This window comes from Thunnus albacares, chromosome 7 (genome assembly GCF_914725855.1).
Source record: "Thunnus albacares chromosome 7, fThuAlb1.1, whole genome shotgun sequence".
NCBI lineage: Eukaryota > Metazoa > Chordata > Actinopteri > Scombriformes > Scombridae > Thunnus > Thunnus albacares.
Genome location: NC_058112.1, coordinates 15,622,711 through 15,639,887, shown reverse-complemented (window position 1 = coordinate 15,639,887; position 17,177 = coordinate 15,622,711). Strand labels below are relative to the sequence as shown.

General features: G+C 39.4%; 1 protein-coding gene across 4 annotated transcripts in view; it reads right to left on the bottom strand.

Moving 5' to 3' along the window:
• The window catches only part of shank3a (SH3 and multiple ankyrin repeat domains 3a), a 174,092-nt gene that overhangs the window by 88,132 nt on the left and 68,783 nt on the right, over positions 1-17,177 (bottom strand). For all 4 annotated transcript variants that reach the window (XR_006404143.1, XM_044356278.1, XM_044356276.1 and 1 more), the window contains exons 5-6: positions 1,164-1,272; positions 471-622 (exon numbers count right to left, since the gene is read on the bottom strand). Coding sequence is in view for 3 of the 4 variants with exons in the window: in XM_044356278.1 (XP_044212213.1) it covers positions 471-622; positions 1,164-1,272 (261 nt within the window). In the remaining variant the exon portion in view is untranslated. The remainder of the gene's footprint in view (positions 1-470; positions 623-1,163; positions 1,273-17,177) is intronic.

The following is a 17,177-nucleotide window of genomic DNA, read 5'->3' as shown; positions in this document are numbered from 1 at the left end:
TGAATCATTTAACATTTTATATTGCACAGGGTGCACTCACTTTTGTTATACACCGTATATTACATGCCCTAGTGACACTGAATATTCAGATAATGGCAATGACTGAGCGGAAATAACCGATTCCAATTTCCAACAGTACTGGCTCAAAAGGAAATCAATTATATGACTCGTGTAAACCCTTTCATTTAAGTTACAAGCCTCCTCAAACCAGACACACTCAAGGCCATTCACTGAATATGCCAGCCCATTCAAAGAGGGCATGGTAAGCCTCACATATGTAGTAATTGCTCAAGCACCCTCTGTGTTCAATTGCTCAGGCACTCACTGCCAAAGATTGCCCGCTTGCAAACTCTCCCTTCCCAGAGGGGAAGTTTGCAAGCAGCCAACTGTTGTAACAAAAGATAGAAAATAGATGGGTCAGCTTTCTGCTATATTGTGTCTGTATGTGTGTGTGTGTGTGTTACACTCACTATAAGCGCTGTATGGTTCTTGCTGCGCACGGCCTTGTGTAGGGCAGTAATGCCATCTTTTGTTCTGAAGTCCAGATGCGCGCCTCCACTCTTGAGCACCTTGATGAGCTCTGCACATCCCTCCAGCTGTGCTGCCAGCGTTAGAGGACATTCTGTTAAATACAAGGATGAGCAAGAAAAATATATCAAAATTCAACATATTTTATGTGACATTGCTGGGCATTCGTCTTAGAAAAAAAACATCCAAGCATTGAAGCTGTCAATATATGATGACAGAATTGCCCACTATAGTTGATAAAACCATTTACATTTTGTGACTCTGCATTTTGATAACTGCCTCAGCTGTCGTGATTGCCACCCTCCAGTGTGCCTAAGTGGCTGTTTCCTGTTGGTGTTAAACCAACCTATTCTCATGCTCCCCTCGCTCACAGTTCCTTTGTCAGACTACAGGTCACCCAACAGGGAAATCTCCTTTATGGCTGGACAAACATTTGCATAAACATGAGGAGATTAGCAAAGAGAGTAATCCAGCTTTACCCAGCATGCAGAAGGCTTATTTCAGAAAATCCATACATGGTCATTTTGTGTTGAAGACAGGCACAGAGAGAGAAAGCACAAGACAAAAGACAAATCAAACTTGAAAAAAGACTGGGGTATGATAGGGATGGGATATTTCTGCTCAGTCTTCCTCACCTCCTGTGTCTGGATCATGGAAGTTGGGGTCCAGGCCTTTTTCCAAGAACCTTGAGACCTTTTCGATGTTCCTCTGTTGCACATACTCCATAAACTTCTTCAGGTTTGCCTAATGGAGGGAGACAAGGCAACAGGGAAAGGGGAAAGAAAAGGAAGAGACAGCTGTGATTGGGTGATGTCAGACTCATGTGGATGGGGATGTTTAATAATGCAGTTCACAGATGAAAGCTAAAGTCGCAGCTCTCTCCTTCTGTGTTTGAAGGTTTTATTTCTGTTCTGTCATGCCAAGCAAATGGACCATGTGCGGTAGCTATATAAGCTATTATAGGATGGACCAAAAAAAGACAGGGAGAGGGGCTGTAAAGTAACACTGAAATGAAGACCTTTCCTCTGGAAATGAATGCAAAGAAAATGAGCTCCTGAGGCTAATGTCACATTCTGAATTCAAATGTAATGCTTTTAATATTGTACAACGCCTGAGACCAACACTTTTACATCATTGGTCGCCTAACATTAACTTTTAAAACCATTTTCATAAAACCAGCACCAACACATGCACAAACTCACTTGCAGAGAAGTCCCATCCCAAATCCTAACACACACACACACACACACACAAACACACTTAATTTCCTCTGTGACTTATGATTAAAAATATTCATCACTTTCTCTGATGGGTATAAGCCGTAAAAGGAAAGAGTGAAAAATGAATATATGAGCAAAGTACCAGCAAGGTAGATGACTATAACCTAAAAAATAAGGGCAACAATCTATCTGAGATGTAACACTGTAGCCCAGAATTTATCTAATGACTATATTCTGTACTTACTGAAGACATTGAGTAAGAAAAGGGATTACTAAAACAAATTTACCACAATACAGTCTAATATTAAACAAATAAATTATTAATGAAAACATGGATGACAGTCTGATATATTTCTTGAGGATGTAATTACACAATATTTGCAGTATCCCAAAGGAGCCTCACAGAGAACTTTCATTACTATTGCATTCTCTCAAGGTTTTCAGCCTCAGTCATTACATAACACCCACATGTGCTGAAGCCTCTAGACACACATGCACATTATGTTTACAACTTAATTACTTTGCACAACGCACTTACACACAAACACTTACACTCACGTGCAAGAATGCAAACAGAAAGCAGAAGCTTGACACTCACCATGTGCGGCATCATACACTGTACAGTATATCCCTCGTTCTGAAAATGTCACACTCTACAACGCCTTCCGAAATTCACATCACACTACCCCTTTTTCCTCACACCTAGTCATCTGCAGCCGGCTTGCCTCCACAAGCCTGCCTCCTGTTCACACACACCACACTGACACGGGGAGCTGTCGACCGCTACTCTCACCATCTCCAAGTCAAACTGAGTGAGAGAAATTCACTTTGGCTTTTTCCTTTTTTTCAGATGTTCTGTGAGGCAGTTGTTATGGTGATGGGATACAAAGACAGCTCTGGCAGGCAATGTACACATGAGTGGGAAGAGCACTGAGGTTGTGTTTGTGAGTGAGTGTGTGTGCATGCGTGTGTACGTGTGTTTGTGTGTCCTGCATAATGCCTCAGGATAATGCCTTGAAGGGGCTCGGGGACGATTCGCCAGTGATCAGCTGGATCTAATGTGTGTTATATTGCCTTTTGTACAGAGGGCTGATAAAAATGCCTTGTAATGATTTATGTGCTTTGGTGAGGGTCTGAATATACTCCTCATATTTTCTCACTCTCGCCATGTTTTTCTCTTAATAACACACACACATAAATACACAGCCATGCAATGACACAAACAACATTTATTTTCCAAGTCACCATGACATACTGACAATTGACTAAATGTTCTGAAAATAATCAAAAGGACAACAGTCTGTCATGCATCAGATTTGCAAGCTCTGTGCAGAACTGGTGAGATGACGAAACACAACACAATCTGCTGGTTGGTATTTTTGGTGAGACCATTGATTTGCCATAAAAATGACCAAAATGGCCGAAAAAAAAAATTTCAATAATATTTGCTTTCAAAACACTGCTCAAGAGACAACTTAATACAAATTCCAATAACATGCAAAACCTTTATTACAAATTCTTCCACCCCAGTTACAATTATATCACTTGTGGTTTAGGAATCTTTAAATTTTAAGTTATAGTCAGATATTAAATGACTTGTTAATATTAATTTGTTCCCAGGACGTAATGCATATCAAAGTTTTGATAAATAAGTAAGACAGTTATACAATTTCTATTTCAAGCTCAAAAACATTTCTAAAATTGCACCGATTTTATCCTTTGGCAATATAAAAAAACATCAAAACTTTAATATCTGCAACTCTTTCATGTCTCCTCCTTTAGATATTGCAATTCTCTTTCTTCCTGACTTAGTCAAAATCTCCCTGCCATGTTCCCAGCTTGAACAAAATATTGCGGAAAAGCCTTAAGCTGGTACAGAAAGATGAGAGGAGATAATTGTACTTGTTACTATCTGTGCACTGAACAGTAGATTGCATTTTTTTTTCATTCATTATGCAAGGTGGGCCTGGCAAAGATTGGCAAATGAGATAAAATTGTCCCCCACAGTTCTTAAACCGTTTGTGAGTTAATTCGCCAAGTTTCATTCATGGTATGAATATGATTACTGCCCTCGTGTGTTATTGTACTTTAGGTTAGTCAAGATTCCCTGGATCTCTGGGAAGAAAAAATACTTTAAAAAATCTCATAATGACAGGTTATGTAACCTGAAACAGGCTATTGCACACAACAGTGGGTGAAACATTACTCCCATAAAAACCTCTGTCAGCAAAAAATTAAACAATAAAATAAAATATTGTAAAAACGACACAACAATTTAGGGGTGAATGATGATGATGACTACATGCGAGGTAAATCACACAAACATGTCCCAGTTATATCACCCTTGATATCGTTTATACTGTATTTACCAATGCAAAATGTCATAGTATGACAAAATAATGAACATTATAATAAACAGTACAGGTCCTGAAATTACTGTGGATCTGGTGTGCTAAAATAATTAATCCATCAACCTCTGAAGAAACACACACACAACACACAAATTCTTCACACAAACTTATCTAACCAGCCTACCAAAACCAACTGAGACCAACCAATGACTGTGGAGAAGTTAAATCACTGAATAATTGAACCCTGTGTACTGTGTATCAGGCTGCATGCATATAGCGGCATATTTCACTGCAGGTCTGAGGTAATAAGTTACACTACATCCACAGTGCTTGTCGTATTATCAGACTGTGACAGATAGACTTGATACACAATAAAGGCTTTACAAGGTGTATAAGGCAAAAGAATATTATATGCAGGCTTCTCTGGTAGTCACCCCTGTCTCAACTGTGTTGTGTATAAAGTGCTATATAAATAAAGCTGAGATGAGTTGAGAGTTGAGTCTGTGGCAGCATGACCGCCTGTCTGAAACCACTGAATAAACTGCCATAGGAAGTCATAACCCACTAACACAGAAACTCCGATCAATCACTCTAATAGAGGATGGTCAGGGAGTTGTGATCGAGTTCATTGTTGATGTGCACATGTACTCGTGACACCATATTATTGGCAACTGTTTCCGGACAAAAGCACAATTGTTGCTTAGGGAAAGTCACTGAATGCCCAAGAAATAATTATAATATGAAGTACAAATCCATTTTTTATTACCAGCCTTAACAGTTTGCCGCTGTTGTTGCTCTGGTGCTAGCTGCAATTAGCCTATGGGGCATGACGAACAGACAACTTAATGGATAAATCTTATCCAGCATACTCTCTGCAACAGAGTCCCCAGGGGGTACTGTAGTTCAGAACTCTTGCTATGTGATACAGCTCTACAGTCTGATTACAAATACAAAGATGTGACTTCACTGATAAAATACAAACACATACACAAGCACACACAAATGCACCATGTGTGCTGTCCTTATGACACTATGGGGAACTACATGACAGCAACCACCGTCCTTTCCAGGGAGGAAAGGCAACCCCCCAAAAATGAAGACACGTATTGACACACAGGGGAGAACAAGAAGATAACTCTGCGTTGCCATACCACCTCCAAGTCTTGAGGGGTACACTTTGCAAGGAGCTCATTCTAGATAAAAGAAAGCAAAAAAGAAATCTAGAGTCTTCAAAAGAGCAACAGATGTGGTTCATCACAGATACAAAAAGCCCCCAAGACACATACCCTGAGTTATGAAAGAGGCATTACACACCTCCTGTTTTCCTTTAAAAAAGAAAAGATGTGCTCTCAGTCATTCCATGCTAATTTTGGTCTGAAGGAGCAGACAGTTCCCATCTCCATTCAATAGACACTCAATAATGATTACCAACACCGCAGGGATCTTTCTCAAGCAGCTAATCACTGTTTTTCAGAATCAGAATCAGAATCATGTTTATTGGCAAAGTATGTTTACACATACAAGGAATTTGACTCTGGTTTAGTGGCTCTCAATGTACTTATACAGAATAACAACACAACAATTCAGGTATATACACAAGGAGTGACTATATACGTGTGAAGACGTTTCTGTGAACTGTAAACAGGATACAAATAGTACAAAGAAGTATTAGAATGCAATTATTGATGAGATAAATATTAAATGGTAAAAAAAGTGACATTACTTTATATGCATACTGTATAGTAGGTGGTTATGTACAGTATATACAGTCTGTTCAGATATACAGTAGTGAGTGAAATGTATTGCATAGTTTGTATTTTAGATTAAAATAAATAAATAAATATATATATATATATATTGTAGGTACAGGGGGTATTATAGTGTTCCAGAGTTATAGTACAATGCCACAGTTGTTCATAACTGTTCATAAGTGTGATGGCAAGGGGGAAGAAACTGTTCCTGTGTCTGGTGGTTTTGGTGTACAGTGTTTTGTAGCGCCTACCAGAGGGGAGAAGTTGGAATAGGTTATGTCCAGGTTGTGAAGGGTCTGTAGTGATTTTCCCTGCCAGTTTCCTGACTTTGGGAGTGTACAGATCGATGGTGGGCAGGTTGGCACTGATAATCTTTTCTGTAGACCTGACTGTCCTGTTTGACTGTCCATTGTAGGCTGTTCCTGTCTTGTTTGGTGGCCAATCCAAATCGGACAGTGATGGGAGTGCAGAGAACAGACTTGATGACTGCAGTTCTACACTGCAGTCATCAAGTGAACCAGTTGTCACAACATGTGGCTCATCTTTAAATTCTCAATCTTACAATGTCTTGCTTCAATTGCTTCTTGAATCTCACACTTCATTCCACTGCAGTGAAGTGTTTTGGTCTGGTGTGGTAATAGTGACAGTAACTTAACAGAAATACTATCAAGGGAAAAGAAAACAGTTTGTTTGCACAGCCAAAATGAATGGTTTACCGAAACTGCTGCTGTGTGCACAGGCTCATGACCAAACTAGTCAGAATTTTCACACAGCTTTTTTTTTTAAACAGCCAAACTAAAACTCCATTACCTGTAATTGGTCATCAATGCAAAATGAATTGCTTTGCTCAAATTATGTCTGTTTACATCTCGTTCCATCCTTGCTGTCTGCCATTATCTCTCAATTTGCTAAACTTACTGCGGTTGTGATATTTCAAATTTATCCTACAATTTGCAGGCTTCACCATTAAGTGTCACTAAACAGACCTCAATTTTCAATCAGTGTGCAGACCTGTAGATAGAGACAATATCCACAGTAGTACAGTTTCTGTCCACAAAACAATCTCTGTCCACACAAGCTGTCCGCACCATTTCAGAAATAATCTCCGTCCATACTAACATGGCTGAAAATGCATATCACAAGACACATGATCACAGGGAATTGTCAGAAATCGCTCAAGTAGCTTGCGTCCTGCGCATGTAGACAGTAGTAGTATTATAAGATGCAGAATTTGACTCCACAACTGCTAGCATAGACAGCAAGGTCAGAAATGCCTGTAATTTTGTTATCCATGTTGAATTAACCACTGGTATTCAAGGCTGATCTTGTTTTTTTTCTTCCAGAAAAGAGTCACATGATAAGGGCTTGATGAATCAGGGAAGGACATGTTGTGACTGATAAGACCATATCAGGAAGCGAACATGGGTGTCTGTGTCAGCGTTTTCAAAAGTCTCCATTTTAGGGGTTCAAAAACGCCGGGGTAGTGTGGACGCTAGGTCTAAATATAGCAAAAGTTGTGTGTTTTAAAACGGAAACGGATTAGTGTGGATGTAGCCACAGATATTTACTCGGTGGCAGTTTCACAGCGGTACAGGTGTTGCGTTTGATTTGGTTTCTATAACAGTGCAAACTTCATGTTGTTTGTGGGGTGCAAATTATCCTATCTTGTCTTGAATCTGTACTTTGACTAAAAGTTTGACTGGTGCAGCTTGTACACATACACTACAGTCATGAGGATAAAAACTGGATAACTGGATAACTTGCTGTGCTGGATCAAGAAAAAAGAGAGGGAAAACAAAGAAATGAAGAACAGTGTCTCATCTCAGTGCAGGAGGAGCAAGAAACTGTAGCAATAATCTACTCCTAGAATTTATGGCAATTTACCAACTTGTTAAACCAGGGAAATAGCCTTCAGATTCAGTTTAAAGTTCAGCACAAGGTGTCCTTCCCTGCTCTCCATATGATTAGACATTACTCTTCAACTACACCTAACTATTTGATTTGTGCTGTATTTGATATGAATGTGATTTTTGTCCCTGCACATTATTTTTAAAGATGGCTGCAAAACATTTGAGTCCACTGGAAATTGCTAGAAAAGAATCTAAGAAAAGAATATGATAAACATTCATTCAAGTAATCTGATATTTGAAATGTAATAATGTGATGCTCCAACTACTAATATTAATGGCATACTCTTAAATATACCACATTTCAGAGCTTAGAATTGCAGGTAATTGTCATCAGAATTACACCTGGAGGTCTTCAGGATTCTGCCCTCCCCTACACACATTTTTTTGGTCCTGTGTGTCCTGAATATGCACCACCAAAAGGAAACGAGTGGAAGAGCTACTCCAGCTACCAGGACAAAGAGGATAAAGGTTCCTTCTTTTAGTTCAGTACCCTGAAGAGGTTCTCATCTCCTCCACGACTAAGGGGGGGATTATCTGCCACTACCTGATAAAAGCCTGGGTAAGAGGCCAGAAATTACAGAGACAACATGGCTACCCCCCACCTCCATTGCTGCCTTTCCTGCCTCTTTTCTTCACTGTCTGTGTTCTGCAGCTATTCTCTCTTGGTCTTTCTCCTACTTTTATAAAGTGTTTTGCCATAGCTTCATAAAAGGAAGCGTACACACTTAATGTCCTGTTCAATAGCTCATGTGCATCCATGTGTAATCTATACAGAATGTACAGTACATATGTGTGTCAGACACTTTCGCTGCCCTATATTTACTCTCATTACCACATGGCTCCATAGCCCCTGGTCCCTCACAGCTGACCTACAGTACGCAGTGCCATGGATGAGTAGTAATTATAACGCTCACCAACATGATGCTTATTCGGGAGGATCATATACTGGCCTAATGTGAGGTGGCCCGTAAAATACACACATGCTCTAAAGCGTCATAACTGCTAAGCCAGTAAACACCATGAGCCAGTGCCAGTGGGTCATGGGTATGCTCTGGGGACTGTCAGGCATCAGGATGAGCGCAGACTAAACTGTTCGGAAAGAGCATAGGCCTTGAGTGGATGTGGAAGTAATGATTTGCCCAATCAACACAGACCCTTGCTTTCAGTGCCAGCAATATTAGAGGTTGTGTATAGTGAAAAGAAAAACATATGGTTACGGTCAAAGATATTCCCACATTCCCATCAAGGCGCATATGTATCACAGACCCAAGTGTTTAAAACCCATGAGATGAAGTTCATATTTTTTCCACTGTGTAGTGAAAGATAGCAATTTCATAGGGTAATCCCCGAAAGTTTGCAACGTAGACTGTAGATTGATCAGATTTGTCTTATTGTCACTACAACAAGTGATTCACATGTGACTACTTTGTGCTTGAAACTCATTAGGTATACCCTGTCACCATGAAGCTGTCATATCTATGTAGTGGAGCCTATTCAGATGCCAGGTGACTTATCTGTTCTGCCTGGCTGACAGTGATGCGGAAAACAGTTGTGACAATGACTGATAGTCTGATAAATCAGAGCCAGCAGTGTCACTAAGACTCACTGATGAGCAAAACAGCTGAAACAGTTGTGGTTAATTTGATTTAATCAATTACTTTTAAGCACTAGATCTGGTAATGTAATACATATTTAGGAAATACAGTACACATATAAATGCAATTATCCAAATTACAACCTATTTTATTACGTATATTTTGACATATGATGGGGCAGAGATTCAGTCCAATAATACAATCATACAAAAAGCATTAGCTGACTGTGTTGATGCAATAGAGGTGCCCTTCCTACAGATTGCGGCATCAACAATCAGCCACACATTAAAAGAGACAACTGCCTCTTCTTATGTGTGGTAACATCAGCAAACACATACACCCTTATCTGGCACAGAGTGTTCCTGGTTTTCTGTCTGTGCTTTGTTGACAGTCACTTATATAAAGGCTGGAGCGAGAGCGGGCAGGCCTTGACCCCCGTCTCCCAGATGCTTTGTAGAGAGGCACTCCTGCTGCAGGGGCACTGCATTTTAATTAGACACAAAACTGAAAGAGACACAACTGCCTATTCAGCCAGTCCTCAAAAGAAAAACAACAGTATAGGTCAAAAAATTATCTGGCAAACACTACCTATTGTTACGTTTGAGCGATAGACACCATCTAGCAGCCATAGAAATTATGACCCGCAGAAGTGACGCAGTTCAGATGACATTAATAAAAGGTGGCAAATTTCCATAATTGTAGGTGGCAGGTTGGCTAGATGGCTAGATGGCTAGATAGATAGATAGATGGCAAAAAGTGGACTTAGCTGCAGGAGACTGCTGTTCGCTTCCCGCTTCCAACCACGAGTGTCATGTTTCCAACTGCAACTGTCAATGTTCCAACCACGAGTCGGGACATTTTTTAAAAACTGTAATTACAATTGTTGTAGTGTTTACTGCTGCCATGACAATGAAGGTTGCCTAACTTTAAGGAAGAAGTAGCTTTAACCCACACAAGGTTTCAAGTGATCATTTTAACCCAAACTACGATCTTTCCATAACCCTAACCAAGTGGTTTTTGAACCTGAACCTAACCAGACCTCAACCAGAGCATTGTCACACCATAAAACATAATTACTTTTTAACAGTGATTTGTAAAGGTTTTGGAGAGCACTGATAGAGGCGGCATATTAGAAAACACTGCTATGGGTCATTCTGGAGTGCATGGTACAATCGACCTATGTGGTCATTTAATTATGAGGATGTGTTGATCTATTAGAGACATGCAGAACTGGATTACATTCTCAGACCTCCATTTGGCAACAGCTTTTAACAGCAATTTACACCTTTGTTTAGTGATGCACCACTAAACACCAGCATTTGTAATACTATGGGATTTTTTATGTGTGCTGTATTTCCTCACCGTTTTATCAAGAATCCTTTCATTGAAGCGACACACTGTGAAGGATGAAAAAGAATGTGCTTTTTTTAACCTTTATTTATTCAGGGAAGTTTCACTCAGAGGAAGCCTCTCTTTTGCAGGAACGCCCTGATCACATTCACAGAGCTTCACACATTCACACCTAGAAGCTCCTCAATACAACCACAGTCTGATCTGCCTGGCACTGAGCAGCTCCACCGCAGCAGTTAGGGTTAACTTAGGGGGAAGGAGATAGTTTTTAAAAAAATGAGGATGATAAAATACAGTTGCCAGTAAAGACGATGTGGTTCACATCATACATGACATCATGTTGTATAAATATGGATTTATGGATTTATTTATGGACTCAAGTCACAAACTGAAAATAAATGCTCACTTAGCTCCCTAGCTGTGGGAGATAAAAGCAAGAGACATCATACTGTATAAGCACAGATGCTCTTCAATTCTTTTGCAAAACCACAAAGCAAACAGAGAGAGTAGAGACTGTATGGTGATGCTGTCACTGGTCTACAGCATCTTCCATTCAGCTCAAGGTTCACTATCAAAACTGAGGCTCCACTTTTAAACCTCTTTTTGTCAGAAGAAAAAAAACAGTCAAATGGCTTAGCTAGTTTTATTTGTCAGTTTATTCTATAATTTATGGATTTATTGCAGAGTATGAAGGTCTAGAAGCATGTTCCCATTAAAAATGCAATGCAATAACGTGGTGTCGTGTGGCAGAAACACAAGAAAATGGGGTCACGTGAAGGGAAGGAATAGAAGGGAGTAGGGTAGCGAAAAAAGGGTGAGGTTAAGAAATGAGCATGGACTAGAGTAGCTTTCTATTTTCAGGTCTACTCTATCTCTGTGATATTGGGTTCACTTGAAACGTCAGGCTAAAAATGGCACACCTTTGACAGAAATGTCCTACAGATACACTGTAGAATTGTTTTGAGATATAGTATTTTTACTACACTTTTTACATCATAAGTGCATTTAATGTTCGGCTTGTTCAGGTTTGGGTCTGAGATTTGTATTTTTTCTTCAATCCATTCCAGGTTTAGCTAAAGCTTTGTTTAGGGCTTGACCGATACTGGATTTTTGGGGGTGATACTGATACAGATATTAGGGAGTAAAAAAAATCCAATATTGATATATTGGCCGATAATCTTATATATACAAAAAACATACAAAACACACTTTTTTTTGCACTGATCCATCAAATGTGGTCATGAAACACATGACAAAGCTATGTAATGGAGGCATGATATTTTACAGTTTAACAATGAACTTCATTGTATCAAATGACATCAGTGCACTGAAACAGTAAACTCCACTGGGAATTTAATAATTATAAATTACTATAAATAAAAAAGCCACCTAGAACAATGAAACAACATATGTACATATATATTAAACTTCAACTAAGAAAAAATATCAATTATACATAAAATGCTGCCTATATAACGGCACATATCAGACAACATATACACCGATACCGATATATCTGTGATAGGCCAATATGGGCTGATAATATCATCTGACCGATATATTGGTTGGGCTCTAGTCACAACACACTGGCAAATAACTCTTTTTGGATGATTTAAAATTCAGTACATATGGTTTTGGTTTTTGCCTGTTCCCAGATTTTATCCTTGCTGATTCTGAGCCAATCTAATAATAGCAAAACAATGGCTCTATGTCAAACAGGCTCCTGACTGACTGTCTGATACCATGACTATACACAAAACACTCACATCTAAAACTTCCTGGGTGGTTTATTTGAGATGAATATGTAAAACTGCATCTTCAAGTGTATGTGTGTATCTATCACTCTATATGTCTGAGTGATCTTGGAGTCTTAATTATTTTGCATTCCATGATTAATTACAACAATGATCTATTGAATACATGAGTGAGCAAGATTCAAATGCACATGGTGCCCCTTCTACTGTATACACAAACTCATTCTTGAACAGTCACATGGGCTCGTTCTCTGAATCATTATTAATTCTACAGATCCTTGTGGATTTTAAAAACAAATATTTTTTGTGGAAATATTTTTTCAGTTGAGAAAATGGCCAAGCAACCTAAAAATGCTGCAGGGAACCAAGCATATTGAGTGCCCTAGTGTTGCACAGTTCACTTGTTCAAAGTTTCTGGTGCAACATTATATTACCCATGAGGTCAATGTGTATGTGCACAGCATGTTTATATGTTTGCACCGAGGCTACCAATGGCAATGGTATAGGGAGCAGACAATAGTATGATTGACGGTATAAACTAAAATGCAGTTTAATACAACAGCCGTGCCATATATACATTTATTTGGAGAGGTGTTCATTTCACTGTTTAATAATTATACATTTTTGGTGCCATAATTTGTGGTGGTGTTTTACTGGACTGCACTATATAGAAATAAATAAATTAAGGTTACATGTGTTCCAGGGTTATTGACTTAAATTGCATTAGACTGTACAGGTGCTCAGGATACTGTGTTAGCCCATGCTTACTCCATCAGTGTACCATGAGCACCACACTGCGTTACCGTTAAAAGGGGCTAGTGTTGTGAACTCTGAGTGCTCAGGCTCCATGGACAGCATGATAAAAGTGCAGTCATTAGCTCTGTGATTCTGCTCTGCACTTCACTTACTGTATACCGAAGCCAATCCACCATCAGCATGCCACAACATACCAGAAAACTACACACTTACACCAGACAATACTAAATACAATCACTCCACTGCTCCTGTCTCAGGCAAACAGTTCAGCACAAGCTCACCAGACAGATAACAGTCCTTGTTGCCAACACCTCTCCATTTGGATTTTGCATCTATTATTTTGCTTTTCCACACAGATTGCACAATTGGCAAACTGTTTTTGATTGTCATCCAATTCTGTTTTGGTGCTAATACATACAAGAGGGGTACTTTTGTTAGGAGATTGACAAATCTTCTGAAACCTATTTAAGTATCAAATACTGTTTAGTTTGTTGCTAGTAGCTGCACAACAAGCAGTCCTGCATGCAACTTACAGTAATTTGCTTGAGTTGGTTTTGTGACACCAATGTCAAAAACTAACTCTGACAAACTGAAGCGGTGTACATCACCATATATTGACATATTTTTTTTTTTGCAGTGAAGCTAAATCAACATTGGAAGCCACTGGAAGTCCAGTTACCATCCTCCTCAAGAAAGCAAGCTACAAACTTCAGCTGAACCTTTGAGTTATGTTGACAGATGAGTCTTTGCTTAGTGGATTTAGTACAGCTGTCCAATAAAAGAACATATTAATTAGCGTTCTTGGTTTAATGTGGGTGTTCAAAATTCCCCTGAGAGACACAGAGCTGCTGCATATAGCTTCACGCCTGTTAGCACGGATTGGTGCTTCTTTGTGTGTGTTTTTTGTCTGTGTGTGTCTATGTGTGTCTGCCTCTATCTATGTCTGTTTGGACCTCAGCCTACAGTATGTTCATCTGAAAGAGCAAGAGCTTCAATAATCTCCGATATCCATACCTAACAGGCTTAAAGTGTAATGCGCTCAGCGACAAAAAGACCAATATACTGTATGACAGAGTATAGACTTGATCCAAAGGAATAGGATTTTTTGTGAGGGGAATCTTCAACCTTTACTGTACAGCAGCAAAACAAATCTCTGAGTAATTTGATACACTTTTATGCTTCAGGGGACACCACATGAAAAAGCACTGAAGACTTGAGTTTGAATTTATTGGCCTCATTCACACACATTTTCACATGAAATAACACTTACTGATTCATAATTTAGCACACTAAACACACACATTTTATTCATCATGCATGAGCGCAGTAGGGAAAAAATTCCCCTGCACTCAAAGACAGTGATGGAGGTGCTGTTACTATAGCAACAGCATCTAACACATCATTAACCGTAAATGTTTCTGCATAACATGCAATTCAATTTTACACCTCTCTGGTGAGGATTTAGAAAAAAAATCCCAGTCTCTTCTCACAGCTTACTTAGCTCATATAAGATAGTCATTATCATCATAATCCTAATAACCGTAACCCATAACTTGCTCCCTCAAGTGTCCCTCAAGGTTTTTAGAGACTGAGTATTTCAGAGAGTCCTTTGTTTCTGTTTGTCTAGTTTTATGAAGGGGGCTCCTGATATTTTTACTGATGTTTTTAGTAAGGTAACAGAAAGCAGATAGAAGACAACGAGAAAAAGAGACAAAGAAATAGAAGCAAAAATGTCTCTCTGCATTCTAGCCTAAAGCCAGCCTTCACCTGGATACATGCCATCTGCTGACACAGCATGCACTACACATGCCAATATAGTAACCCTATTATGTGGACGATCTCTGTTTTAAACCATATAAAATGAGACACAATGAGACAGACAATTTGTTCTAATGTAAATCCCTTCAACATACTACATGTAAGAAGAAGTTTTCAATAAATACATCTAACATGCTTAATAAAACACAACATTTCTGTCATTCCCACAGTAACATTCAACAGGAATAATTCAGCAGCGGATGTCAAATGAGTCACACATAAAAATGGATGTCTGAACTCTACCTTGTGTAAAATGATGCTTTACAAATCAAAACATTACATGATTTACTGAGTCACAACCAGAACAACCTAAGATAAATGTCTACCCACAAACTCTGAATAGGAAATCCAGAAAAATTCAAAGCTGCTGAACAAACAAATTGCTGCAATACAAACATCTACAAATATTCTTTCTGTATGAGTATCTAAGAGCAGTGTCAGAAGGATGCCCACATAGCCCGACTGTAACAGTAACCTGTATTTACTCTTGATCCCATAAGTCATCTTATAGTAATGTATTGTGTCTAACCTCTGTGGCCCGGCTCCTGGTAGCTCTCTCTGAACGTAGCAGCATGGTGCCTTCTGAGTAATCCTTTTCAGAAGCACTGGAATTATATGTTTTTAGCTCTGTATAATATCTAGTATTCCTCTTGATGAACTACAGCTTAGGCAGGCGGGACAGTATGAGCTAGCTCTGATAGGGTTGACTAAAGGCCGGAACAAAGCACAGCAAAGCCACGGCCTCTTTCCCACTTGACAACACACTCGCAAACATGCAGAGCGCAGGCATATTGTATGTGGACCCCCAAACACATTCTGCTGTACACTCAACCAATTCCACCCACCCTCCTGGCTACACTGACAGCATAGCTTTGTCCAGCATTGTCTTTTACATCAGTACAATTGAGCTCTGGCTTACTTGCCAAACCATTAATGCAAAAAACAAGACGAACGAGGCATAAACAGGAACACACAACTATGAATGTGAAGACTTGTGTTCATGACAACACGGACAAGATCTGTATGAAAGGCTGACCATTCATAAGTGTTGCACAGTGATACTCTACCCAAAATCTATATTTTGAATATGAAACACTCATATACAGTAGGCTTGAAATTCAGGCCTGGCACATTCACGGCAGTTAAAATGGTTTTCAATTTAGAGCAGGTGGCAAACACTATGACACAAACTATCAAGGTAAAAATATGGTGAATATGTTTGGAAGTAGTTCATGAATTCTGTCACATGAAATATGACAACTGAGCAGTGCTGTTGTTTGTATGCATGACTATGTGTATGATGTGTTTTTGTGTGTTTGTGTTTGTAAGCAGGGTGACCAGAGAGGATGAGGGGAATGCATGCTGTCATCAGAATCAAAGAGTCCAGAGAAAGAAAGAGCTGAATCAGGTCCAGTCATGTGCTTTCAGACAGACACACACACGCATGCACGCACCGGGACACAGGCAGACAGACAGGCGGACAATAGAGGGACAGAGCCAAAAAATGAAACTACACACACACACACACACACACACACACACACACACACTCAACTAAACAGACCAAAGGTGAACTAGATCTCAGCCTAGTAAAACTTATGTCAAAATACAGCTGGATATATATAACAAAAATTATCTTCCCCTATATTTGAAACTGGGCTACAAATAGGCCTATGGGCTACAGAAAGAGAACAGAGGAGGGCAGCCAGTGAGCTCCAGGCTGAGACATGGGGGTGTGTGGGTAGTGTATTTATTCAGCCAGATGATTATTAAAACTCTATTGTACTTTATGCCCCTGGCATCCTATCTAGAGTTATCTATTCATACTGCTTGACCTAGAATGATGGGAGTCGCATGCTAGTGGGTTGTTGTACTGTACAGAGCCAACAGCAACTGCAATGTGTGTATTTTTTTATTGTGAAATGAAGTTGGGCAATGAGGCGAAACATTTTGAAGTGCGGTTCCAGTTCAGTTAAATGAATGGATGCAAAATGCAGGATACTGCCACTTTTTGTTAAAATTAGATTCCAGTTATGATACAGGCAAACAAACTCACTCTCACACACACACACACATACACACACACACACACTGTGTGCAAGCTAAATTGCATCATTGGGTTATATTATCTGTATACAGGAAAG